Genomic DNA, 22,318 nt, shown 5'->3' with positions numbered 1-22,318 from the left:
GGGATCTGGGCCATTGATCTTATTTGATCAACAACTCAGATTAGTTCGGAGATGGGCTAGGGCGAATTTGGTTGGGTCTTGGGTTAAATTAAATCTGATGGGGGTGGGGTTAAATTGGGGCTAAAATTGAAATAATAATGGGCTATGTGTTAAATAGCCAATTTTCCCCTTTTATTTTATATAAAATAGTTAAAGTAATTTTAAAAACAAAGTAAAAGCACTGAACTAATTAATAATATATAAATATTAATATAAAAATACTGAAAATGATTTTATAATTATAAAATGTTGTTAATCGTAAAATAGGTTATAATTGCAATTATATGAAATTTAGCCTTAAAAATACCCAATAAATTTGTAAAAATATGAAAAAATCACCTTAATTATATTTTGGTGTAAATATGAGAATTGAAATAAGTTATTAACAAAGAAAATGATAATTTTGAGAGCAATTACTGGATTTTGTACTGCTGAAATAGACAATAAACTAATTTTAAAATCTTAAAAATTAGGAAAAAATACCAAAACTCTTGGGCATGCTCATATATGCATACACATGCCATTTTGAAAGTATTTGAGTATATAAAAAATACCTAGTGAAAAATTGGGTATCAACAGCTGCCCCTCTTTACCCGAGAAGGATGAAAGAGTTGTTGGGTAAAGATATGATGGCCAATTTTGACCGAAAGAAACGATTTGAAAAGTTTTGACCGAGCTCTGGTTCCTGAGCTGCCTACATATCCCTGGTCTTACAGGAATCAAGCCATGTGTAGTTCAGGATCCATTGACGGGATATGCCGATGGAGATTTTGAAAAGAACGGACACGATGTTTGGTTGAGAAAAGTGGTTGAAGTCTGATAGGCTGTGGGAACTGGAGCGGGATCGCTCCTGCTGAGATGGCCGTTGCTATCCGGTTTACCTGCAAATGAGCAATACGAACATATATTGTGCATAAATTTAAACGTGATGCAAATTCCCATTGGACCATGAATGCTGTCTTTGGACGATTAGGATGACGTCATTGGACCATGACGTCCCGGGCTATGAAGAGCGTAAATAAAAATTCGCAGGCCATGAAATGATGTTCTCGGGCCATGTAGATGATGCCTCCGAACTATGATGCCTTTGAATAATGATATGCAAAATATAAAATGGGGTCCTCAGGCCATGGCATGGCGTTCTCGGGCTATGCAAATGGTGCCTCCGAACAATGACGCTTTTGGAAAATTTGGCGATCTTTCAGCCCATGAAATGCAGAAGGTGGCGATCTTTCAGCCCATGAAATGTAGGATTTGGCGATATTTCAGCCGATGCAAGACGTAAATAAAAGGTGGCGATATTTCAGCCATGCGAGAGAGATAAGGTGGCGATCTTTCAGCCGCTGCAAGAAAATAAAGTGGCGACATTTCAGCCATGCAGGATGGAGATAGAGCTTAGTCTCGTAAGGCAAAAAGGTAGCCTTATGCAATGCAAGAAATTCAGATGGAGGTAGAGCTTAACCTCGGAAGGTAGAAAGGTAGCCTTATGCAAAATGCAGATGGAGACAGAGCTTAGTCCCGAAAGGCAGAAAAGTAGCCTTATGCAGATGATGATGGAGCTTAACCTCAGAAGGTAGAAAAGTAGCCTTATGCAAAATGCAGATGGAGACAAGGCTTAGTCTCGAAAGGTAGATAAGTTAGCCTTATGCAATGCAAGAAAATGCAAGATGGAGACAATGCTTAGTCTCGGAAGGCAGAAAGGTAGCCTTATGCAATGCAGAGAAATGCAGGATGGAGACAATGCTTAACCTCGGAAGGCAGACAAGTATCCTTATGCAGTGCAAGAATGTAAAAGGACGATTAGTAGTAAGATCTCTTAGCTGATAGCCGATTATAACAATATGACTGCTGGGGAGATTGTGTACGGATAGCAATTGCGGGCACGTGATGGTTCTGAGAAGTTGCATTCTTGGGAAAGTGTGAGGGCATAAATATATCTAATGATATTGCGAATTGAGTGCCTGCATCCAAAGAAAAATCGTGAGTTCTGTAAGGGGAAAAGGTTAGTTCGTCTTCCCCGGGCTCTTGACGTTGTGTGTCATCAGGGTAGCATCGCTAAACAACAGCAATTCAGATAATAGTTATGCATGATTTAGTAAATATAACGTAAGTATATAATCGAAAATAGTTTTCTTTAGATGAACCAACGACTGCGACGTGGTTCAAGACATCACAACCTCTTTCGCTCCGGAATTTTGAGGGTCCTCCTCAAAATTCTGCCCCAGTTTGCTAAGCGAACATTTCTGACGGCTGTGCTGAATGACTAAAAAAATCATCTTCGGAATTTTCAGGGTCCTCCTCAAAATTCTGCCCCAGTTTACTGGGCTGGCGCTTCTGGCGATGCATGGACTAAAATCAACTTCGGAATTTTGAGGGTCCTCCTCAAAATTCTGCCCCAGTTCCAATAGCGGGGAAAAATGGAATTTTTATTAAATTGTGACCGAACTCATAGGGCTACCTACGTATCCCCTCTTAAATGGGAATCAAGTCAGGCGTAGTTCAAATTACATCATAAAGGGAATCATAAGTGGTTACACATAGTATCGTTTCACTACATCTGAATTGATTGGCTTCGGCCAGACTTCTCCATCCATTTTTGCAATAATAAGGGCGCCTCCAGTTAGAACCCGGTGAACCATGTACGGACCCTGCCAATTGGGAGAGAACTTTCCCTTGGCTTCATCTTGATGTGGGAATATTTTCTTCAACACCAGCTGACCCGGTGTAAACTTCCTTGGTTTAACTCTTTTGTTGAAGGCTCTTGACATTCTGTTCTGATACAACTAACCGTGGCAAACTGCATTCATCCTTTTCCCATCTATAATGGCTAACTTCTCGTAGCATCCTTTTACCCATTCTGCATCATCCAACTCTGCTTCTTGTATGATCCTTAAGGAGGGAATTTCTACCTCGGCGGGGATAACCGCCTCTATACCATAAACTAACATGTAGGGAGTTGCTCCGGTCGATGTGCGGACTGTGGTGCGGTATCCCAATAAGGAGAATGATAATTTCTCATGCCATTTTTAGTGCCTTTCAACCATCTTCCTTAGTATCTTCTTGATATTCTTGTTGGCTGCCTCCACAGCTCCATTCATCTAAGGCCTGTAGGCTATAGAGTTCTTGTGTTTGATCTTGAATGTTTCACACATTGCTTTCATCAAGTCGCTATTGATATTGGAACCATTATCGGTGATGATTGATTCCGGAATTCCGAACCGACAAACAATGCAGTCGCAGACGAAATCTGCCACAACCTTCTTAGTGACCGCCTTGTATGTTGCTGCTTCGACCCATTTGATAAAATAATCGATTGCCACTAAGACGAACCTGTGCCCATTTGATGCGGCAGGCTCGATAGGTCTGATAACATCCATTCCCCAAGCGGCGAATGGCCATGATGAGCTTGTTGCAGTAAGCTCGTTTGGAGGCACCTTTATCATATCTGCATGTATCTGACAACGATGGCATTTGCGAACATACTGGATACAGTCTGTTTCCATAGTCATCCAAAAATATCCTGCTCTGAGTATCTTCTTTGCTAAGACAAAACCATTCATGTGCGGCCCGCAGGTCCCTGCATGCACTTCGTCTAATAGCTTGGACGCTTCTTTTGCTTTGACACACCTTAGTAAACCGAAGTCGGGAGTCCTCCTATACAGGATTCCTCCACTGTGAAAGAAGTTGCTGGATAACCTACGAAGTGTGCGCTTCTGAGTAGTGTTGGCAAGTTCTGGATATTCCCCTGTTGTCAAGTACTCCTTGGTGTCATGGAACCATGGCTTTCCATCCGCTTCTTCCTTAATGTGGGAGCAATAAGCTGGCTGATCATGAATCTTTACAGGGATGGGATCAATGAAATTGGTATCTGGATGCTAGATCATGGATGATAAAGTAGCTAATGCATCAGCAAACTCGTTCTGGACTCTGGGGACGTGCTGAAATTCTGTCTTTGTGAACCTTTTACTCAACTCCTGTATGTGATGCAAGTAGGGAAGTATCTTAGAGTTCTTGGTTGCCCACTCTTCTCGAACCTGATGTATGAGAAAGTCTGAGTCCCCGATCACTAGCAACTTCTGAACGTTCATGTCAATGGCCATTTTGAGCCCCAAGATGCAGGTTTCATATTCTGCCATATTATTAGTACAAGGGAACCTGAGCTTGGCAGATACCGGGTAGTGCTGGTCGATTTCTGATACTAGGACTGCTCCTATACCAACTCCTTTGAAATTCACAACTCCGTCAAAAAATAACCTCCAACCATCATAGGATTCTGCAATATCTTCTCCTATGAAAGATACCTCTTCATCGGGAAAATACATTTTTAGGGGCTCGTATTCTCCATCCACGGGATTCTCGGCGAGATGATCCGCCAAGGTTCGCCCTTTGATTGCTTTCTGGATCACGTAAACAATGTCGAATTCGCTTAGCAGGATTTGCCACTTGGCGAGCTTGCTAGTGGGCATGGGTTTCTGGAAGATATACTTCAAAGGGTTCATTCTGGATATGAGATAAGTAGTGTAAGCACAGAAGTAATGCCTCAACTTATGCGCGACCCAAGTCAAAGCACAACAAGTGCGTTCTAAAAGAGAATACTGGGCCTCGTACGATGTGAACTTCTTACTGAGATAGTAGATGGCCTGCTCCTTTCTCCTTGTTTCATCATGTTTTCCCAGAACACAACCGAATGCTTCATCCAATACCGCAAGGTAAAACAATAGGGGTCTTCCTGGCTCACGTGGAACCAAGACTGGTGGCGTTGACAGGTATTCCTTGATTTTGTCGAAGGCTTTCTAACAATCATCAGTCCACTTGGTAGCAACATCCTTTTTCAACATTTTGAAGATAGGTTCACAAATGACAGTGGACTGAGCTATGAACCGACTGATATAGTTGAGTCTCCCTAGGAAACTCATCACGTTCTTCTTGTTCTTTGGCGGAGGCAATTCTTGGATAGCTTTGACCTTTGATGGATCCAATTCTATTCCTCGACAACTCATGATGAAACCTAATAATTTTCCAGTAGGAACCCCGAATGCACACTTGGCGGGATTCAGTTTCATATTGTACCTCCTTAGTCTGTTGAAGAACTTTCTTAGGTCTTCCATGTGATCCCTGGCTTTCTTGGATTTGATAACGACGTCATCCACATATACCTCGATCTCCTTGTGTATCATGTCATGAAAGATGGTAGTCATGGCTCTCATGTAGGTGGCACCAGCATTCTTCAAACTGAATGACATCATTTTGTAACAATATATTCCCCATGGCGTGATGAAAGTCATTTTCTCTGCATCTTCCTCATCCATCTATATCTGATGATACCCAGCGAAACAATCAACGAAAGACTGCAACTCATGCTTGGCGCAGTTGTCAATAAGAATGTGTATGTTAGGCAAGGGGAAGTCGTCTTTGGGACTGGCCCGGTTAAGGTCCCGGTAGTCCACACAAACTCTAACTTTCCCATCCTTTTTTGGCACTGGCACGATGTTGGCTAACCATGTCAGATACTCTACTACCCTGAGAACCTTGGCTTTGACTTGCTTGGTAACCTCTTCTTTGATTTTCAAACTCATGTCGGGTTTGAATTTCCTGAGCTTCTGCTTTACAGGCGGACATGTTGGATCTGTTGGCAGTTTTTGAGCTACAATGGACGTGCTGAGACTAGTTATATCATCATATGACCAGGCAAATATGTCTTCATATTCCTTTAGGAACTCCGTGTACTCTTTCTTTTCTGATGGTGACAGGTGAATACTGATGTGCGTTTCTTTGACATTCTCTGTATCTCCCAGATTGACGACCTCAGTTTCGTCCATGTTAGACTTAGGCCTATTCTCAAAATTCTCAACCTCTCTGACGACCTCTTCTGGTATATCATCCTCTTCTGAATCCATATCCGTTTGTTGCGTTGTCTCGTTGCAAGTCACAATCGTTGGTTCATCATCAAGGCAAGTAATAGTAATGCTGTGTAAAATAAAGTGAATGATAGAAAAAATAATAAGAGCGAGATATATAATAAACTGAAATGCTTCGATTGAATTTATAATTGTTTTGAATATCATAGCTCTTTTCAAAATTAAAGACAATGCGGAAGTAAAATCAGCTAGTAAAAAGTAAAAATGTGATGCATGGTGCTTTTGTTTAGCCTTGCTACCCCGAAGCTTTCCGGGCCCTGGTGGTTCTGATTGACCAATTGCTGAGGCGTTCTCCTCGGTTCACAGCTTGTATAGAAGGGTCTTCCTCCCCTTCCTCCTTGAAAATAACACAGCAGTCCATATCATCGTCTTCCAGAAACAGATTCCTTGTTCTGGATAGGACTCGGAGGAGGAGGAGGTGGAGGGCCCTTGGATCTCGTACTGTATGATGATGGTGCCAGAATGCACGAACTAACCTTTGGGGAGGGGAATAAAAATAAAAGAAAAACAAAAAAAGGTAACAAGTTAGCGCGAATTATGAGGAAAAATGTTGCAGTATTTAAACACATTGTGCAAGAATATAAATCGCGTACTAATTTAGGTGCCTCGTTTTGCCCGAGGTAGGCCTAGCAACAAATTAATTTGGAGAACTTATAATACTAAATGCCTCATTTTATTGATAAAAATAAGACGAATCCAAAACGACACTAAATAATGGAAAGTAAAATGTCACTAGTGGCCATTGACCTTATTACATTAAAAGTGAAAAGAAAGACTCCTAACTACTTGGTCCCAAAAGGACCTTCTTCAGGTTGAATGTTCTCGTTGATCAAGTCCTCTAGCTCGCGCAGATTTTCCAGTAAAAATGCTATCACCAGACGTTCTCCTTTGCCTTCCTCAGCATTTTGACAGTCGATGACTCTTTTCTTCACTTTCCCTTCCAATTCCGGCAAGCTGTACTCCAGGTATTCTAGCTTCTCACTAGCCTTGGTAACTCTCTCTTTCTATTCGTTGATTTGGTTGCTCGATGGGAGGTTTCTCCACCAAGTCTGCAAGAGTGAAGGTATGTTTACCATACCAAAGTCAGGAACTTTGTCATTCATTTTCTGCAAAACAAAAGGGTTAAGACCTCACCCCCACCGGACTCGACTATTTAATACCAATAATCAGCATAAAAAGCATTTAGTTCTCCAAATAAATGCACAGAACATGTAGGTGTCCGTTTGGGTTTCAGGGAAACCCGATGGACTTTGGACAAAGGCTATCTTAATGAGTCATTATGCGGACAACATAACTGACTCGGCTAGGTTTGACCATGATGCATGTACAATTGAACAGAGTAAGGTTTCTATTGGGGTATTAGACAGGTACCCTTGAGCGGACAACTCAAGAGGGAAAGGCACGGAACCGTCGACTGCACCGCTGATCGACTGGTTTTACTGCAAATACGCCTTTGCCAAATTTAAAGGGTGATAATATTGGAAGAGCGGACCACTCATTATAAGCGTTGCTATGGTATTTGTTTGGCACGAGGGGAATATGATGTTGAAGATGCAGTTTACAAGAATGAAACAAATTGACATGTATTTCCACGTTCATAAGATAAATGATTACAATAATTGCAGTAATTACAACAGTATTGAAATAAAGCAGTAAAGGAAAGCAGTTAAAGGAAAGAAAAGACATGAAGAGCCAAGTCAGTTTCGTAGTGAAAGAATAAAAGACAGTAAATAAAGCAATTAATGAGATAGTAAAGTCACAAGCAACATGCAATGGTAAAAGCCTAAAGAAGTTCCCCAGCAGAGTCGCCATGTTGTCGACGCCCCCTTTTTCTATACGTGTCGAAATCGGGTATACGACATTGGGAGGACAACCCTATTCCCTTTCGAGAATTGGGTCTTAGAAGTTGAAGAGTCGCCACCTAATGATTATAGTGCATTAGAACACTTTTAAGAAAGGTTTGAGTTGGAAAACCAGAGTTCGGGTAAGGGATAGAAATTATCTCGAGGGGAAGGTGTTAGGCATCCCTCAAGATCCACTAGTGTGGTCCCGACCATGTTACAATTGTGACTTTACAAGTAAACAATCAAGGATCAAATAAGGACTCGCATATAACATTGCAATTAGGTTGAAAACTTTTGAAGGCAAGTAGAGAGGGCAGAAATTTATGAAAAAAGGATTTGAATAGTTTTACAAGAAGAGATGAAAGCAAATAAAGGGAAGGGGGTCCTAGGTTTATGATTAATATGGATCACTTCAATGCAATATCCAGCAATCACTCCTCATAAGAGGGGTCACACGTGATATTAGCGCACCGGTCATCATATCCATATTCTACCCTTCCCACCCCGTTAAGGTATTAAAGCGCAGAATGGTATCGTTACTTATTGCATGCTATTACCCGCCCCAATCCTATCAGTCTCGTACTTATTGAGACTACTAATACTACAAGGTAATGAGTAGGCTGAACCCTCAGGTTTAAAGGATAAAATGCTAAGCGACATACATAACAAATAGGACCGCACATAAGGGAGCATACAAAGACAAATAAAGGCTCACAGATCCCTCCACAAGTGAACATGTAATCAGCACGTCTCAAACGCATTTAAGGTCTCAAAGATGGGAGTTTTCAGAAAACAGGAATAGATAACAACAGTTGAGTTTAGCGACAGATAAAAATATCGTTAAAGCATGGTTTTTGAAAATCAAGTAGTGACAGTAGCTTAACGAGGTGCTGGACAAGTATTCAAAATAGCACGATTCTGGGCAGAGAATGGTAACCCAGTAGTTTGAAAACATAATAGAACAAGAATCAGAAAATCAGTGAGAGTAAATAGATGCACAATTTCAAGATTTTGTTTCCAGATAGAGCGGGAGTTTTTTTTTAAAACAGAGTGAACTTTAGCAAGAATGGGAGCAGCAGAGTTCAAAATTATAAGAGGCTGATTGGTCTTAAATCGGTAAAACATGATTAATCGATTCTTATTGGGCCTAAAGTTTGTCTAGGCGTTGTATGCGTTGCCTAATTATCTTAAAGGGTGAACATGCATATCGATTTTTTTAGTTGTAAGAGGGATAAACAAATAGTTAACCATACTTGTATTATTAGATTAAGCATGCTAATGAGGCGTTTAACATTTTAACAATTGCAACTCAGACAAGTATAAAACCCTAAACAATAGGATGTCTAATGCACATAGGAGTTCCTAAAACATGATTTCTAAATGCTAATGATTATGAGAATGCAGTAGTAGCCATTATAACAGTTGTTTGCCTATTATTAACTGATCATAGTTACGAAATTAATATAACAACAGGCTGAAAGTAAAGAACCTAGAACAGGATTTCTAATGTGTGAGATGCATGTCCTATACAGGTTATCTATTGCGCAGATAAATAAATAGAGTCCTATAAGCATGTTTTCTACCCATTACTTAAACTAAGCATGAATAACCCCCCCATATTCACTATTCAACCCCAATCATTCGTTTACAAATTATTACAAATCAATGATAGCCGAATTACAGTAATAAAGAATAAAATAAGAAGTTATTCTATAGGGAGCCTTCAATCAGGCCCATTCTTCCAACCTCACTCCTTTCAAGTTTCACAGCCTTGACATGGTCAGGGTGCGGCAAAGCTTCCTAGGGCCCCCATTGGGTCCCTGGCCAATACCAACACCCAAACACTTACCAGAATGTTAGACATGTGTAGTGTGGAATTACCATCCTTGTGTGTCAAAGTTCAGTGAGTACTCAGGGGTACTCAAAGAAATACTCACACAAAGGGGGTAGGACCTAATTTCTAGGAGTAGTGTGAAGTGCAGGAAGGAGAGGAAAATTCGTAGTTCAAAGAGTTTTTCCAAAAATTGGAGTGTTGCATACAAGGATAATGGGAAGAGGGGACAAATAGATCACATAATATCACCAAGAGATGCAGAGACTTGTGCAAATTTAGTAGCATGAGTACACAAAATCCAAGAGTTTTAAAGGACCTAGAAATGGTCGAATTTAGGCATAATAGTAAATAGTAACAGAATATAGTCATAACAGGCATGATTAGGAGCAAACAGTGGTCATGAGCATGCAAGTATCAACATACAATCAAGGGGTCAATTACATGTTGCACAACAGAAGCATAGGTAGAAAACAATTAGGAATATAACACACTAAAGTAGTAATAACCACATTGGTTTGGAACTTCGAAACTAATCAGGACATACCGGTAATAAGAGAGCACAGCAGAATGCAAGAGCCAAATATGAGCACAATGTTAGCCTTGGCTTTCCAGCCGGCTAATAACATTTAGGAGTAGGGAACAACAACAGAGCAAGAGAGAGAAGTAGCACAAGAGAGAGAGAGAGAGCAATGTGTATTGCCGTGTGAGTTTGTGATATACAATGTGTTAGTGAGTGTCATGCAAAAGAGAATGGGGGGTACTTATAGTACTGAAGATGAGTAAAGAAACAAGGTAGAAATCCATATTTAAGGAACTGGGTATCAATCATAATCAAATCAGTATAAGGAATCCCCTTTAATTAAGGAATCAAAGTCAAACGGTAATAAGTAGTTGTTTAAAAGGAAAGAAATCATAAAGCATAGTATGATCACATAAGGAAACAAAATAGCATAAGGTATACAATAAAGACTAGGTATATGATAAGGAAACAGAATAGCATAAGGAAACAGACTAGGTATATGATACTTAATTAGGGAAATATGTCAGACAAATCAATCAACATATTTGTGCACACACATAGGGCCGAATACTACCTTAATTCTGGAAAATTGTCTCAAAAATAATGAACGAGATTGAAAACCTAGGAGATCAGTATTAATTGAGGAAGGTATCCCATAAATTAAGGAAGCAATTCGAAATCAGTACCAAACTATAAGGAAAATACACAAAATCACAATTTTTAAGACAAGTATCACAGTCTTAAAGGGAGCTTGTAAGAATTAGTATAAAATCACCACGTAAACAATCAGAGAAATCTTAAGAAAAGAACACAGAAGGGTAGGGGAATGAAACACTAGCGGCAAAATTAAAGCAAAGAGCACGGAACTCAAAGAAGAATACAGAAGAACACACAAACAGGCAAACACGAAAATAATACAAATATAAACCCTAAAGCTAGGGTTTCATCAGACTTAAGCAAAATGTTTAGAAATAGTGATGAGAATCATGACTTATTACTCAAAATCGGAAGATAAAGTATTTTCGAAAAGGGGTTAAGAAACCCTAGTTTCCAAAGGGAACAAAAACGTTTAAAACTTGAATAATTGTAAAGATCGAGTAGAGAATAGTGCAAAACATAAAGGTATGAGTTGAAAATCGATAAAAAATACAGAGATTTAAGAGGTTTGGGTCGAGATTAGGGTTTCATAAGAAACCAGAGGAAGAAGTGAGAGAAACCTGGCAGTGAAACTTAGGAACAATGGTGTTTACAACACCATCGAAAAAAAACCCAAAGGTTGGAAACAAACCCAGGCAAGGCTTCAGTGACCGTCTTGCATGGTGAAGACCCACGGAGTCTCATGAATGAAAGGAACCGATGAGGTAAGGCTTCAAGGCAGCTGGTGGTTGAAAGAAGCGAGGTTGGAGGTGGCCAGAGAGATGGTGAAGGATATCAGAGAAGAAGAACCAGAAGGTTCTAGAGAAAAGGAGGAGAGGAAGAGATGGATAGATAGAGAGACCGGTTTCGAAAAGTGAGGGGTTAGGGGGGGGGGTAAGGTGTGAGTTTAATTAAGGAAAATGGATCTGGGCCGTTGATCTTATTTGATCAACGACTCAGATTAGTTCGGAGTTGGGCTGGGGCGAATTTGGTTGGGTTTTGGGTTAAATTAAATCTGATAGGGGTGGGGTTAAATTGGGTCTAAAATTGAAATAATAATGGGCTATGTGTTAAATAACCAATTTCCCCCTTTTATTTTATATAAAATAGTTAAACTAATTTTAAAAATAAATTAAAAGCACTGAACTAATTAATAATATATAAATATTAATATAAAAATACTGAAAATGATTTTATAATTATAAAATATTGTTAATCGTAAAATAGGTTATAATTGCAATTATATGCAATTTAGCCTTAAAAATATCCAATAAATTTGTAAAAATATGCAAAAATCACCTTAATTATATTTTGGTGTAAATATGAGAATGGAAATAAATTATTCACAAAAAAAATAATAATTTTGAGAGTAATTACTGGATTTTGTACTGCTGAAATAGATAATAAACTAATTTTAAAATCTTAAAAATTAGGGAAAAATACCAAAACTCTTGAGCATGCTCATATATGCATACACATGCCATTTTGAAAGCATTTGAGTATATAAAAAATATCTAGGGAAAAATTGGGTATCAACAGTCCGCCGCCAATTTCTGCCTCCACGATAAGGATACCGCTGACCGCAAAAAATGGAGCGCTGTCAGCGGTCTAACTTCAGACAGTTACAAAATTTTTCTAGCTTAGTCCTGCACTGCATCAAATATTCCTACACAAAGCCTATACTAAGAAGAAAATTAAGAAGAAGAAAAAACACATGGGTTGCCTCCCAAGAAGCGCCTGATTTAACGTCGCGGCACGACGCAGGTTACCATCAATCATTTGGGATGGATCATTTCCACCACATGGCTGTCATCAAACTTTCCAAGATAGTGCTTCACTCTGTGCCCATTAACTCTAAAGATTTCACCATTTTTGTTTTTTCAAATCAAGAGCACCAAACGGGGTTACAAGCACCACCTCAAAAGGTCCACTCCATTTTGACTTGAGCTTTCTCGGGAACAGTCGTAACCGGGAGTTCAATAAGTGAACAAAGTCGCCTTCCTTGAATTCCTTGCTACAGACATACTTTTCATGTAAGTACTTCATCTTGTCCTTATACAAGAACGAGCTAGAATAGGCATGAAATCGGAACTCATCAAGCTCATTCAAGATTTCCCAAACACCAACCGGTACGGAGACATACCTATCGGAGTCTTGTAAGCAGTCATGTAAGCCCACAAAGCATCATCCAGTTTCTTTGACCAGTCAGTCCTATTTGCATTGACAGTCTCTGACAATATGCTCTTAATCTCCCTGTTGGAGACCTCAACTTGCCCACTAGCCTGAGGATGGTAAGGGGTTGAAGCCTTGTGATTGACACCATACTTTGCCAGCAAAGTGTCACATGCCTCATTGTAGAAATGAGAACCCCCATCACTGATAATTGCTCTAGGAGTGCCAAACCAAGTAAAGATATTCTTTTTGAGAAAAGCCACCACACTTTGGGCCTCATTGTTGGGTAAAGCCACAGCCTCAACCCATTTTGAAACATAATCAACGGCCACCAGAATGTATGTGTTGCCGCATGAACTCACAAAAGGTCCCATGAAGTTAATGCCCCACATATCAAATATGTCAAACCTCAAGAATAGTGGTGAGAGGCATTTCATCCTTCTTTGAAATTCCACCTGCTCTCTGACACGCATCACATCTCTTCACAAGCTCACCCACATACTTGTACAGTGTAGGCCAATAAAAACCATAGATAAGCACCTTTGAATCTGTCCTCACCCTACCATGATAATCACTGTAGGGAGAGGAATAACAAGCATCCAGAATACTCATTTGCTCCTCTTTCGGAACACATCTCCGGATCACACCATCATTAAAAATTTTGAACAAATACAACTCATCCCAGTAGTAGTCCAAGCTATCCCATTTAAGCTTCTTCCTTTGGTTAGAAGAGAGCTCACACGGAACAATGTCGGTCACAAGAAATTTAGCAATATCCACGAACCAAGGCATGCTATTCACAGATACGGAGAGGAGTTGCTCATCAGGGAATGAATCATTAATTTTGAGGCCATCACGGGGCCTCCCCTCCTCCTCCAAGTGGGAAAAGTGGTCCGCCACTTGGTTTTCACTCCCTTTCTGATCAACAATCGCAAGGTCAAACTCTTGAAGCAGTAGAACCCATCTCATCACCCGAGCCTTAGAATCTTTCTTTGATATTAAGTAGCGGAGTGCTGCCTGGTCAGTATGAACTATCACCTTGGCACCCATGAGATAAGGCCTAAAATTCTCCATTGCAAACACAACTGCTAGCAACTCTTTTTTCGTCACCGTGTCATTCACTTGAGCATCATTCATTGTTTTGCTTGCATAATACACCGGGTGAAACATCTTGTTTACTCTTTGATCCAAGACCGCTCCTACCGCAACATCACTTGCATCGCACATGAGCTAAAAAGGTAAATTCCAATTAGGTGCGTTAATAATCAGAGTGGTGGTCAATTTGTACTTGAAAAGTTCAAAAGCTTTCATGCATTCCTCATTAAATACGAACTTTGCATCCTTTTTCGATAATTTGCACAAATGATTAACTACCTTAGAAAAGTCCTTGATGAACCTTCGGTAGAACCCTGTATGCCCAAGAAAAATCCTAACCCCCTTGATTGAAGTAGGAGGAGGAAGCTTTGAAATCACTTCAATCTTAGCCTTGTCCACCTTTATTCCATTCTTTGAGATCTTATGGCCGAGGACAATGCCCTCCTCGACCATAAAGTGACATTTTTTCCAGTTAAGCACAAGATTTGTCTCTTTACACCGGGCCAACGCTTTGTTAAGATTCTTCAAAAACTCATCAAAGGAGTCACCCACAACACTGAAATCATCCATGAACACTTCCAAGAAGTCCTCCACCATGTCGGTAAATATAGCCATCATACACCGCTGAAAGGTGGCCGGTGCATTACACAAACCAAATGACATCCTAGAAAATGCAAAGGTTCCATACAGATAGGTGAAGCTGGTTTTTTTCCTTGTCTTCTGAAGCAATCAAGATCTGGTTGTAACCTAAGTACCCATCCAAGAAATAGTAGAAGGTTCCCAGCAAGTCTATCTAGCATTTGGTCAAGAAAGGGCAATAGAAAATGATCTTTGTGGGTCACTTTATTCAGCTTGCGGTAGTCCATGCACACCCTCCATCCGGTGACAGTAGTGGGAATCAACTCATTTTGCTCATTGGTAACCACAGTCATACCACCCTTCTACGACACACATTTCACCGGCGAAGTCCAAGAACTATCCGAAATGGGGTACACAACTCCTGCATCTAACCACTTGATCACCTCCTTTTTGACAACCTCTTGCATAGACTCGTTCAACCTCATTTGATGTTCCAAGGAGGGCTTGGAATCATCTTTGAGTATAATCTTATGCATGCAAAAGGCGGGGCTTATTCCTCGAATATCAGCTAGAGTCCATCCAATTGCCTTCTTCCTTCTTTGGAGCACCTCCAATGTTGCATCTACCTACACGTTAGTATGACAAGATGAAAGAATAACAAGTAAAGTTGAACTAGGGCCTAAGAATTCATACCTGAGATGTGAGGGAAAGGCTTCAACTCCAATACGAGAGGTTCCTCAATTGAGGGCTTTGTTGGCAGAGTCTTTCTATTCTCAAGATCCAAAAAGAGCTTATGGGGTTCATAAGAATAAGATCCCATTCCGTGCAAAGCATGGACACACTCCACCCTACCTTCATCCTCATTCACATCAAGGTTCAACAATACCACTTCTAAAGGATCCTCCAAATTGATCATGGCACTAGTATCATAAACTATCACCTCCGTGACAAGATCCACAAAAGAGCACACTTAAGTACTATTCGGCTGCCTCATTGATTTGCACACATGAAAGACCACTTTTTCATCACCCACCCGGAAGGTGAGCTCCCCTGCTTCCTCACCAACCAATGCCTTCCCAGTTGCTAGGAATGTACTTCCCAAAATTATAGGCACATCATAGTCGACTTCGCAGTCAAGAATCACAAAATCAGCAGGCAAGATAAACTTGTCCACCAGGACAAGAACATCATCAATAGTACCAAGTGGCCTCTTCGTTGTTCTATCCACCATTTTCAGTCTCATTGAAGTAGCTCTCGGTTGACCAATACCCAAAGTTTTTAACATGGAGTAAGGCATTAAATATATTCTTTCTCCCAAATCACACAATGACTTTGCAAAATCTGCAATCCCGATGGTACATGGAATGGTGAAAGCGTTGGGATCTTCAAGCGTTAGAGCCATAGAGTGCACAATTGAACTTACTTGATAAGTCATTTTGATGGTCTCACAATCCATAAATCTCTTCTTTGTCACCAAGTCTTTCATAAACTTGGCGTAACCCTGTATTGCTCAAGAGCCTCCACCAAAAGAACATTGATCGACAAGCTTTTCATCATCTCAATAAACTTCTTACATTGGTTTTCATTCTTTTTCTTTGAAAGTCTTTAAGGGTAAGGCGGAGGAGGCCTTGGCAAAGGAGCCTTGGCTTTAGGCATAACCGGTTCTAGCATGTCTATTACGTGTTCCCTAGATGGGTTCACGTCATTTTGAGTATCCACCTCATTATCATGAATATCAATTCTCACTTTAACATTCAAATTCTCTTCACTCACTTGCTCATCAACTATAGTAACATCATCATCTTGCACTTCAACCTCATCACTCACAACTTCCTTTTGCTTGGAGGTATTAACATCACCACCTCGACTGCTTCTTGGGATGACCTCCATTGCATGACCAATATTATTCCCACCCTTTGAGTTTACTACTGTATCACTAGGTAGAACCCCCTTAGGGCGACTATTCAAAGATTGCAAAATTTGGCCAAGTTGAACCTCCAAGTTTCAGATTGAAGTATTATGGAATGCCAATTGGGCATTAGAGTCGGCATTCTTTTTCATCATTTGTTCAAACATCATCTCGATTCTTCCCATCTCATTGTTTAATGAGCTAAGACCTTGGAATAGAAATGGAGGTGGGTTATTTGGTTGTTGATACATCGGAGGTCTTTGAAAGCCTTGCCCCCATTTCCTTAATTGCTATTACTCCAACCCCCTTGGTTGTTGTTTCCTCCCCAATTGTTGTTGTTGCCACTCCAGTTGCCCTGGTTGCCCCAATTCTAATTGTTGTTCCCCTAGTTGCTATTTCCCTGTTGGTTTTGATTCCCCTAGTTTCCTTGGGATCTCCACTGTTGTTGTTGATTAGGAGCATTGCCCCTTTGCCCTTGGTAATTATTCACGTACTGAACTTCTTCACTTTGCTCATCATACCCATCATCTTGGTTGAAACCACCGTTACCCTGCTCATATTGATCCGGACTACCTTGACCTTGTTGACCTCTTTGTCGCCTCTTGTTGACCAACATGTTGACACTTTCCATAGCATTTGCTTGTCTCGGCGCTTGAACTTGCTGCAATTGAGCTTTTTCCAACTGGTTCATTGTTGTAGTTAACTCTGCTATTGCCTGGCCATGGCCGTGGAGCTCTTTGTGTAGGTGAATGACAGTGGGATCACCCTGTGGCACATTAGCTCTGTTGATACCCAATTTTTCCCTCATATATATTTAAATATGCATACATACTTTCAAATACATTTACAAACATGCACAAGTGTTTTTATAATTTTAAAGGCCTTAAATCAATTTATTTCTGTATTTTTTATTATATAAATATATAATAATTATCCCTCATATTATTTTTATGATGAATAAATCATCTAAATTTATCATTTATGCCTATATAATGCTTAAATATTTTAATTGTATTTTTTACAATCACATTTTGCGCTATAAGGCTAGAATTGCATATTTTGCAACAACAGCCTATATATATGCAGAATTATATTATGTATATAGAAAATGACTTTTCATATTTTTACAATATTAATGCATTTTCATGTACAAATCACATTTTTATCATTTATAAATTATTTATAAAATTATTTTATTAAATTAATTGGGTATTTAAAATCTAGCCCCTAGAAAATACTCAATTTCGGACCTAGCCTAGCCCAATACCCATACCCATCCAACCCAGAGCCAAACCCAAAAACTCGTCTAATTAAACCCGCCCCACCTAGACATCTAATCCTGGCTGTTGATCTTAGAAGATCAACGACCCTAAATCAACCAACCTCTTTTAATATATCAAAACCCCCTAACCCTACCCATTCTCCCTAGCCCGCCACTCTCATATGCTCTCGTCTCTCACCCCTCTCTAATCCTAGCACCGTCACCTGTTATCCCCTCCGATTCTGACCCAAAATGGAATAAGCCATGGATTCCCTTACATTATTGGTCTCTCTTCACCACTGGTTACTCGTCTATGACCCTATTTAGATGCTTTCCTAACATGGCAAAGCAAATCTGGCCAAACTCGAGCCAGATATAGTTAAAAATCTCTCATATCTTGGCTATTGCCATCTATGTTCATCCCAATAACTGTGAGTACAAATATTTTTGTATTTTAGAGTTTCAAATCTCCGGTTCAAACCAGACTTGGTTCAACCTCTATTTATTTTATGAATCAGGCTATTTTTTTTTTGGTTGACTCTATTTAGATCTTCTTAGATGTGAAACGATTTCATGTTTATTTTGGTATTTCTTCTTTAAAATATCAGTACTTCTACCTCGATATTTTCTAATCCTTTCCTATTATTATTCCTGACTGATTTTGGTTTACCCTAGAATTAGGGTCTTGATTTCAACGGATTTTTCTGCAAAATATTTAACCTTTAAATGTTTTCGTCTCTGAGTATCTATTAGGTTTTCCTTATTTATTTTACTTACTATATGTCTTTGTATTTCTACCTAATCTCTTAGAGTTCTGATTATTTAACCGTTCATTTTACTATTTCTACCCGTTTGCCTTAAACTCTGTCAATTAATTGTTAATTCATTTCACTTACCTAAATTAGAGTTTGAAATTGGGCTTTCCTTTAGTACCGGTGTTTCCTTATTAGATTTTACATGTTCTAACCATATGTGCGGTTAATAATTGGTGCTACTGGCCTGATTTTATGCTTTGATTATTAGAACCGACTCCTAATTGATTTCGGAATTAGATCTTGCCTTATTTAACCTAGCTCTTAATTACTGATTGATTCCGTATAAGGTTTTCCTTAAATCAAGTAGTACTAGCCTGACTTTACTCATTTCTATCCTGCTAATTGGATCATGACTGACCTTACTTGATTGATTGTTTGATTATTTCCTTGCCTTATTTTTGCAATGTCAATTTGCCTTGCCTTACTTACCTATACTATTCGACTCCTATATATATATATATATGCATTCTCATTCTACAAAATACAGGAATAATAGTTCACACACACACATAACTCTCCTTTCATCTCTCTGCTACTTGTGATCATCTATTTGTCTAGTCGACTGAAAGCCAGGACTAGACTGTTGAACCCAGCTACTTTACTTTCTACTTCTGCTTCTCTAACTGGTATGCTCTCACTCTACTATCATGCAAAACTCTGTATGAATTTAATTTGTGTACTTTCTATTCTCAACATGTCTTTTTTATGCTACTGAACCAACATGATCTTCTACATCAACCTGTCTATCTTTGACTAAATCTATGTTACTTCATGTTTCTTGTTCTTAGTCAGCATATGTACTACCATTAAACTAGGTTGCATGTTTCCTATTATTCGACTTAGCCCATATGATTCCTTATAATTAGAATGCCCTTCTTCTGTCTTGGTCAAACCTATATGTCTACTGCCATCACACATTTGCTTCTATGTTGACTACAACAACCTGCCTTTCTCTGTTTGGTTGAATCTATGAGTGTCCTGCTCTCAATTTGTCTGTTCATGCTTTAGTTAGACTTCTGTGTATCCCTATGAACTAGACTTATGATTATTTCCTATGACCAATGTGACTCCCCAACCTCTGCTCCCCTCTCTATGTAGTTGTTTGTTCTCAACATGCTCCATGTCACCTAATGTTAACTAATGAATTAAGCTAAATCTGGGCAGTGTGAATCTTTGCTTTGAAACTTTGCGACCATGTTCTCTACTTGCTGTTTGATTACTGAAAGAGTGCTGCAATGACTCTGTTTACTTCTAAACTATTTCCTTAAAACTACTCCTATTTTCAGTCACCACTCCTATTCTTAGAACGCCTATGGTCTTGCCCCTCTAGTGTAAGCATTTCTTAGGAGTTCCTGAGGCTCCTTTGAACTTTTACACACTGGAGTTGGCTTTCCAAGCTTGCTCACAAAAGGTTAATTTGGAGGTTCTCCTGGTGTGAGCATTGCCCGGGGTCCCTGAGGCCCTTGGGAACTTTGACACACCAGGATCCTGTGGGGTGAACTGTGAAATTATGGCATTTGTGGACTGTTTGAAAGACTGGTTTGCCGGGTGTATTTTTTGGGCCTATCCAGGCTCCTTATAGTATACTATTATAATTCATGTAATTTATTTACAGTTGGTTTGTAATATTATTCACTTTGTAAACAGATATTGGAAAAATTAGTAAACTGGGAAGGATTATTATACATATTTGTTATGGAATGGGTAGATATCCTGCCTATAGGATTTAGACACAATGTTTACATTCCTAGAAACCATGCCTATAGTACATTGCAATGTTCATCACTTGTGTACATTATAGAAATCATGTCTACAGGGTTCAAACTAAATTTCTGCAATTAGAAATCATCATGTTGTTTGATTGTTGGCATGCATTCTGGATACCATGCCTATAGTTTGCTACAATATCTTGTCTATATAGTTACCATGACTATAAGCTGTTACAATGTTTGTTCATTTGGACATCATGCCAATAGGATTCAAAAATCGATCCTGCATTTTGATAACGTGTCTTTAAGTTTGCTGCGATGTTCTCTTAGATGCCATGCCTATAGAGATTTTAAAATTAATCAGTCTTGCCTAAAAAAGATTAGATTCTGCATACTAACGACGTTTAAATTAATCATCAGCATGTTTTACTCACTGCATTTATATGCCATGCCTATAAGATTCTAAGATCAATTTCTGCATTTAGCTGCCAGCATCTATAAGTCTAAAATCAGTTATTCAGCGCCTAGACCAGCATGTCTATAGGACTTAATAAACTCAAACTTCTTTAAAATGGCTCGCAGAATTCTGATTGCATTTGTATAGCATGTGTATAGGATACTGCGGATTCACGCCTAGGCAAGCCTATAGGTAATCAAGGTCTAATAAACACTGTGAAACTGCATTGCTCATTATGATTGGCCAGATTCAACAGGCTCTAAAAATTCAGTAGGAAAACTGAATAGGTTTTTAACACTTTTGCCTTAGCTCAACATTGCATATTCTCTACTTGTCATGCTTACCTAGATATCCTGTTCTAGGGCTTTTCTTAAATATCTGAAATTTGTTGTTTGAGACGTGCACTTACTTGCTCTATTTATGGAGGTAAAATGTGAGACTTTTAATTGTTCTATCTTTGGCCAGTCCTATATGTTTTGTATGTCGCCTAGAATTTTTTCCTTTTAATTACTACAGGAGAGTCAAGATCCACGCTAATTAGAAGTCCTAAAATACCTCTAGGACTATATAAGTAAAGGGACGGGTAGTGCACGCATATGATATATCTTAAAGTTGCTAGAACGCTTTAGGCTATGACCAAGGAGAGAGAATCAGGTAGTAAAGGATATGATAACATGTGCGCCAATGCCACGCGTAACCCCTCTAGTTGAGGAAAGCTTACCGGGTATTGTACAAATGTGATCCTATAGGCTGACGAACCTAGGACCCCCTATCTTATTTACATATGTATGCTTAGACTGCTTTCTTGTCAGATTGTCTCTATCTTATATGTATGCTTAGACTATTTATTTGTTAAACGACTAATTCACATAAATCAATTTCGGCCGAGACCCACCGTTGTGGACCACGAGGGGTGCCTAACACCTTTCCCTCAAGGTTATTTCGAGCCCTTACCCTAGTCTCTGGTAATGCAAACTAGTCATATGAGTTAATCGCTCTAGGTGCCCTAACGCACCTTAATATGTTAGGTGGAGACTCTTCAAATTCAAATACCCAATTCCCAAAAGGAAATGAGTTATTCCTAATAAATGTCGAAACCCGAACTTTCCCACAAAAAGGGAAAAAAGGGGGCGCGACAGCATGACGACTCTGCTGGGGATATTTTTAGGCTCTTACCATAACGAACTTATTTTTGTGAATTAGGCTAAGCATGCTTTATCTAGTGTACCCTCTCCCCTTTATTTGAATTTAACTGCTTATTTATGATTTCTTTTATTTCCTGAAACTGACTTATCTCTTTGTTTTCTATTTTTTTAACTGTCTTTCAATTATTTAAATACCGCATTTATCATTTTTTACGTGCAAATACTTGACAACATGCTATTTATTGTTGCATAAATCATGCTCAACATCATATTCCACTCGTGCGTAATCAATCCTATAGCAACGCTTGATGAGTGTTTGCACTCTTCCTATATATCACCCTTTAAATTTGGAAAGGCATATTTGCAGTAAAACTAGTCGATCAGC

At 39.3% G+C, this 22,318-nt stretch overlaps 1 protein-coding gene across 1 annotated transcript; it reads right to left on the bottom strand.

The window, feature by feature from the left end:
- Positions 1-14,722: 14,722 nt before the first annotated feature.
- On the bottom strand, positions 14,723-16,072 carry LOC142163194 (uncharacterized). The gene is made up of 3 exons (XM_075220453.1): positions 15,671-16,072; positions 15,490-15,577; positions 14,723-14,805 (listed from the first exon to the last, which is right to left on the bottom strand). Exons 1-3 carry the CDS (start codon positions 16,070-16,072, stop codon positions 14,723-14,725), a joined length of 573 nt encoding a protein of 190 aa, XP_075076554.1.
- Between the last annotated feature and the right edge of the window lie 6,246 nt (positions 16,073-22,318).

Source organism: Nicotiana tabacum, chromosome 8 (genome assembly GCF_000715075.1).
Source record: "Nicotiana tabacum cultivar K326 chromosome 8, ASM71507v2, whole genome shotgun sequence".
Classification (NCBI taxonomy): Eukaryota; Viridiplantae; Streptophyta; class Magnoliopsida; order Solanales; family Solanaceae; genus Nicotiana; species Nicotiana tabacum.
The sequence above is the reverse complement of the archived record's forward strand: the minus strand, read 5'-3'. Positions and strand labels throughout refer to the sequence as shown.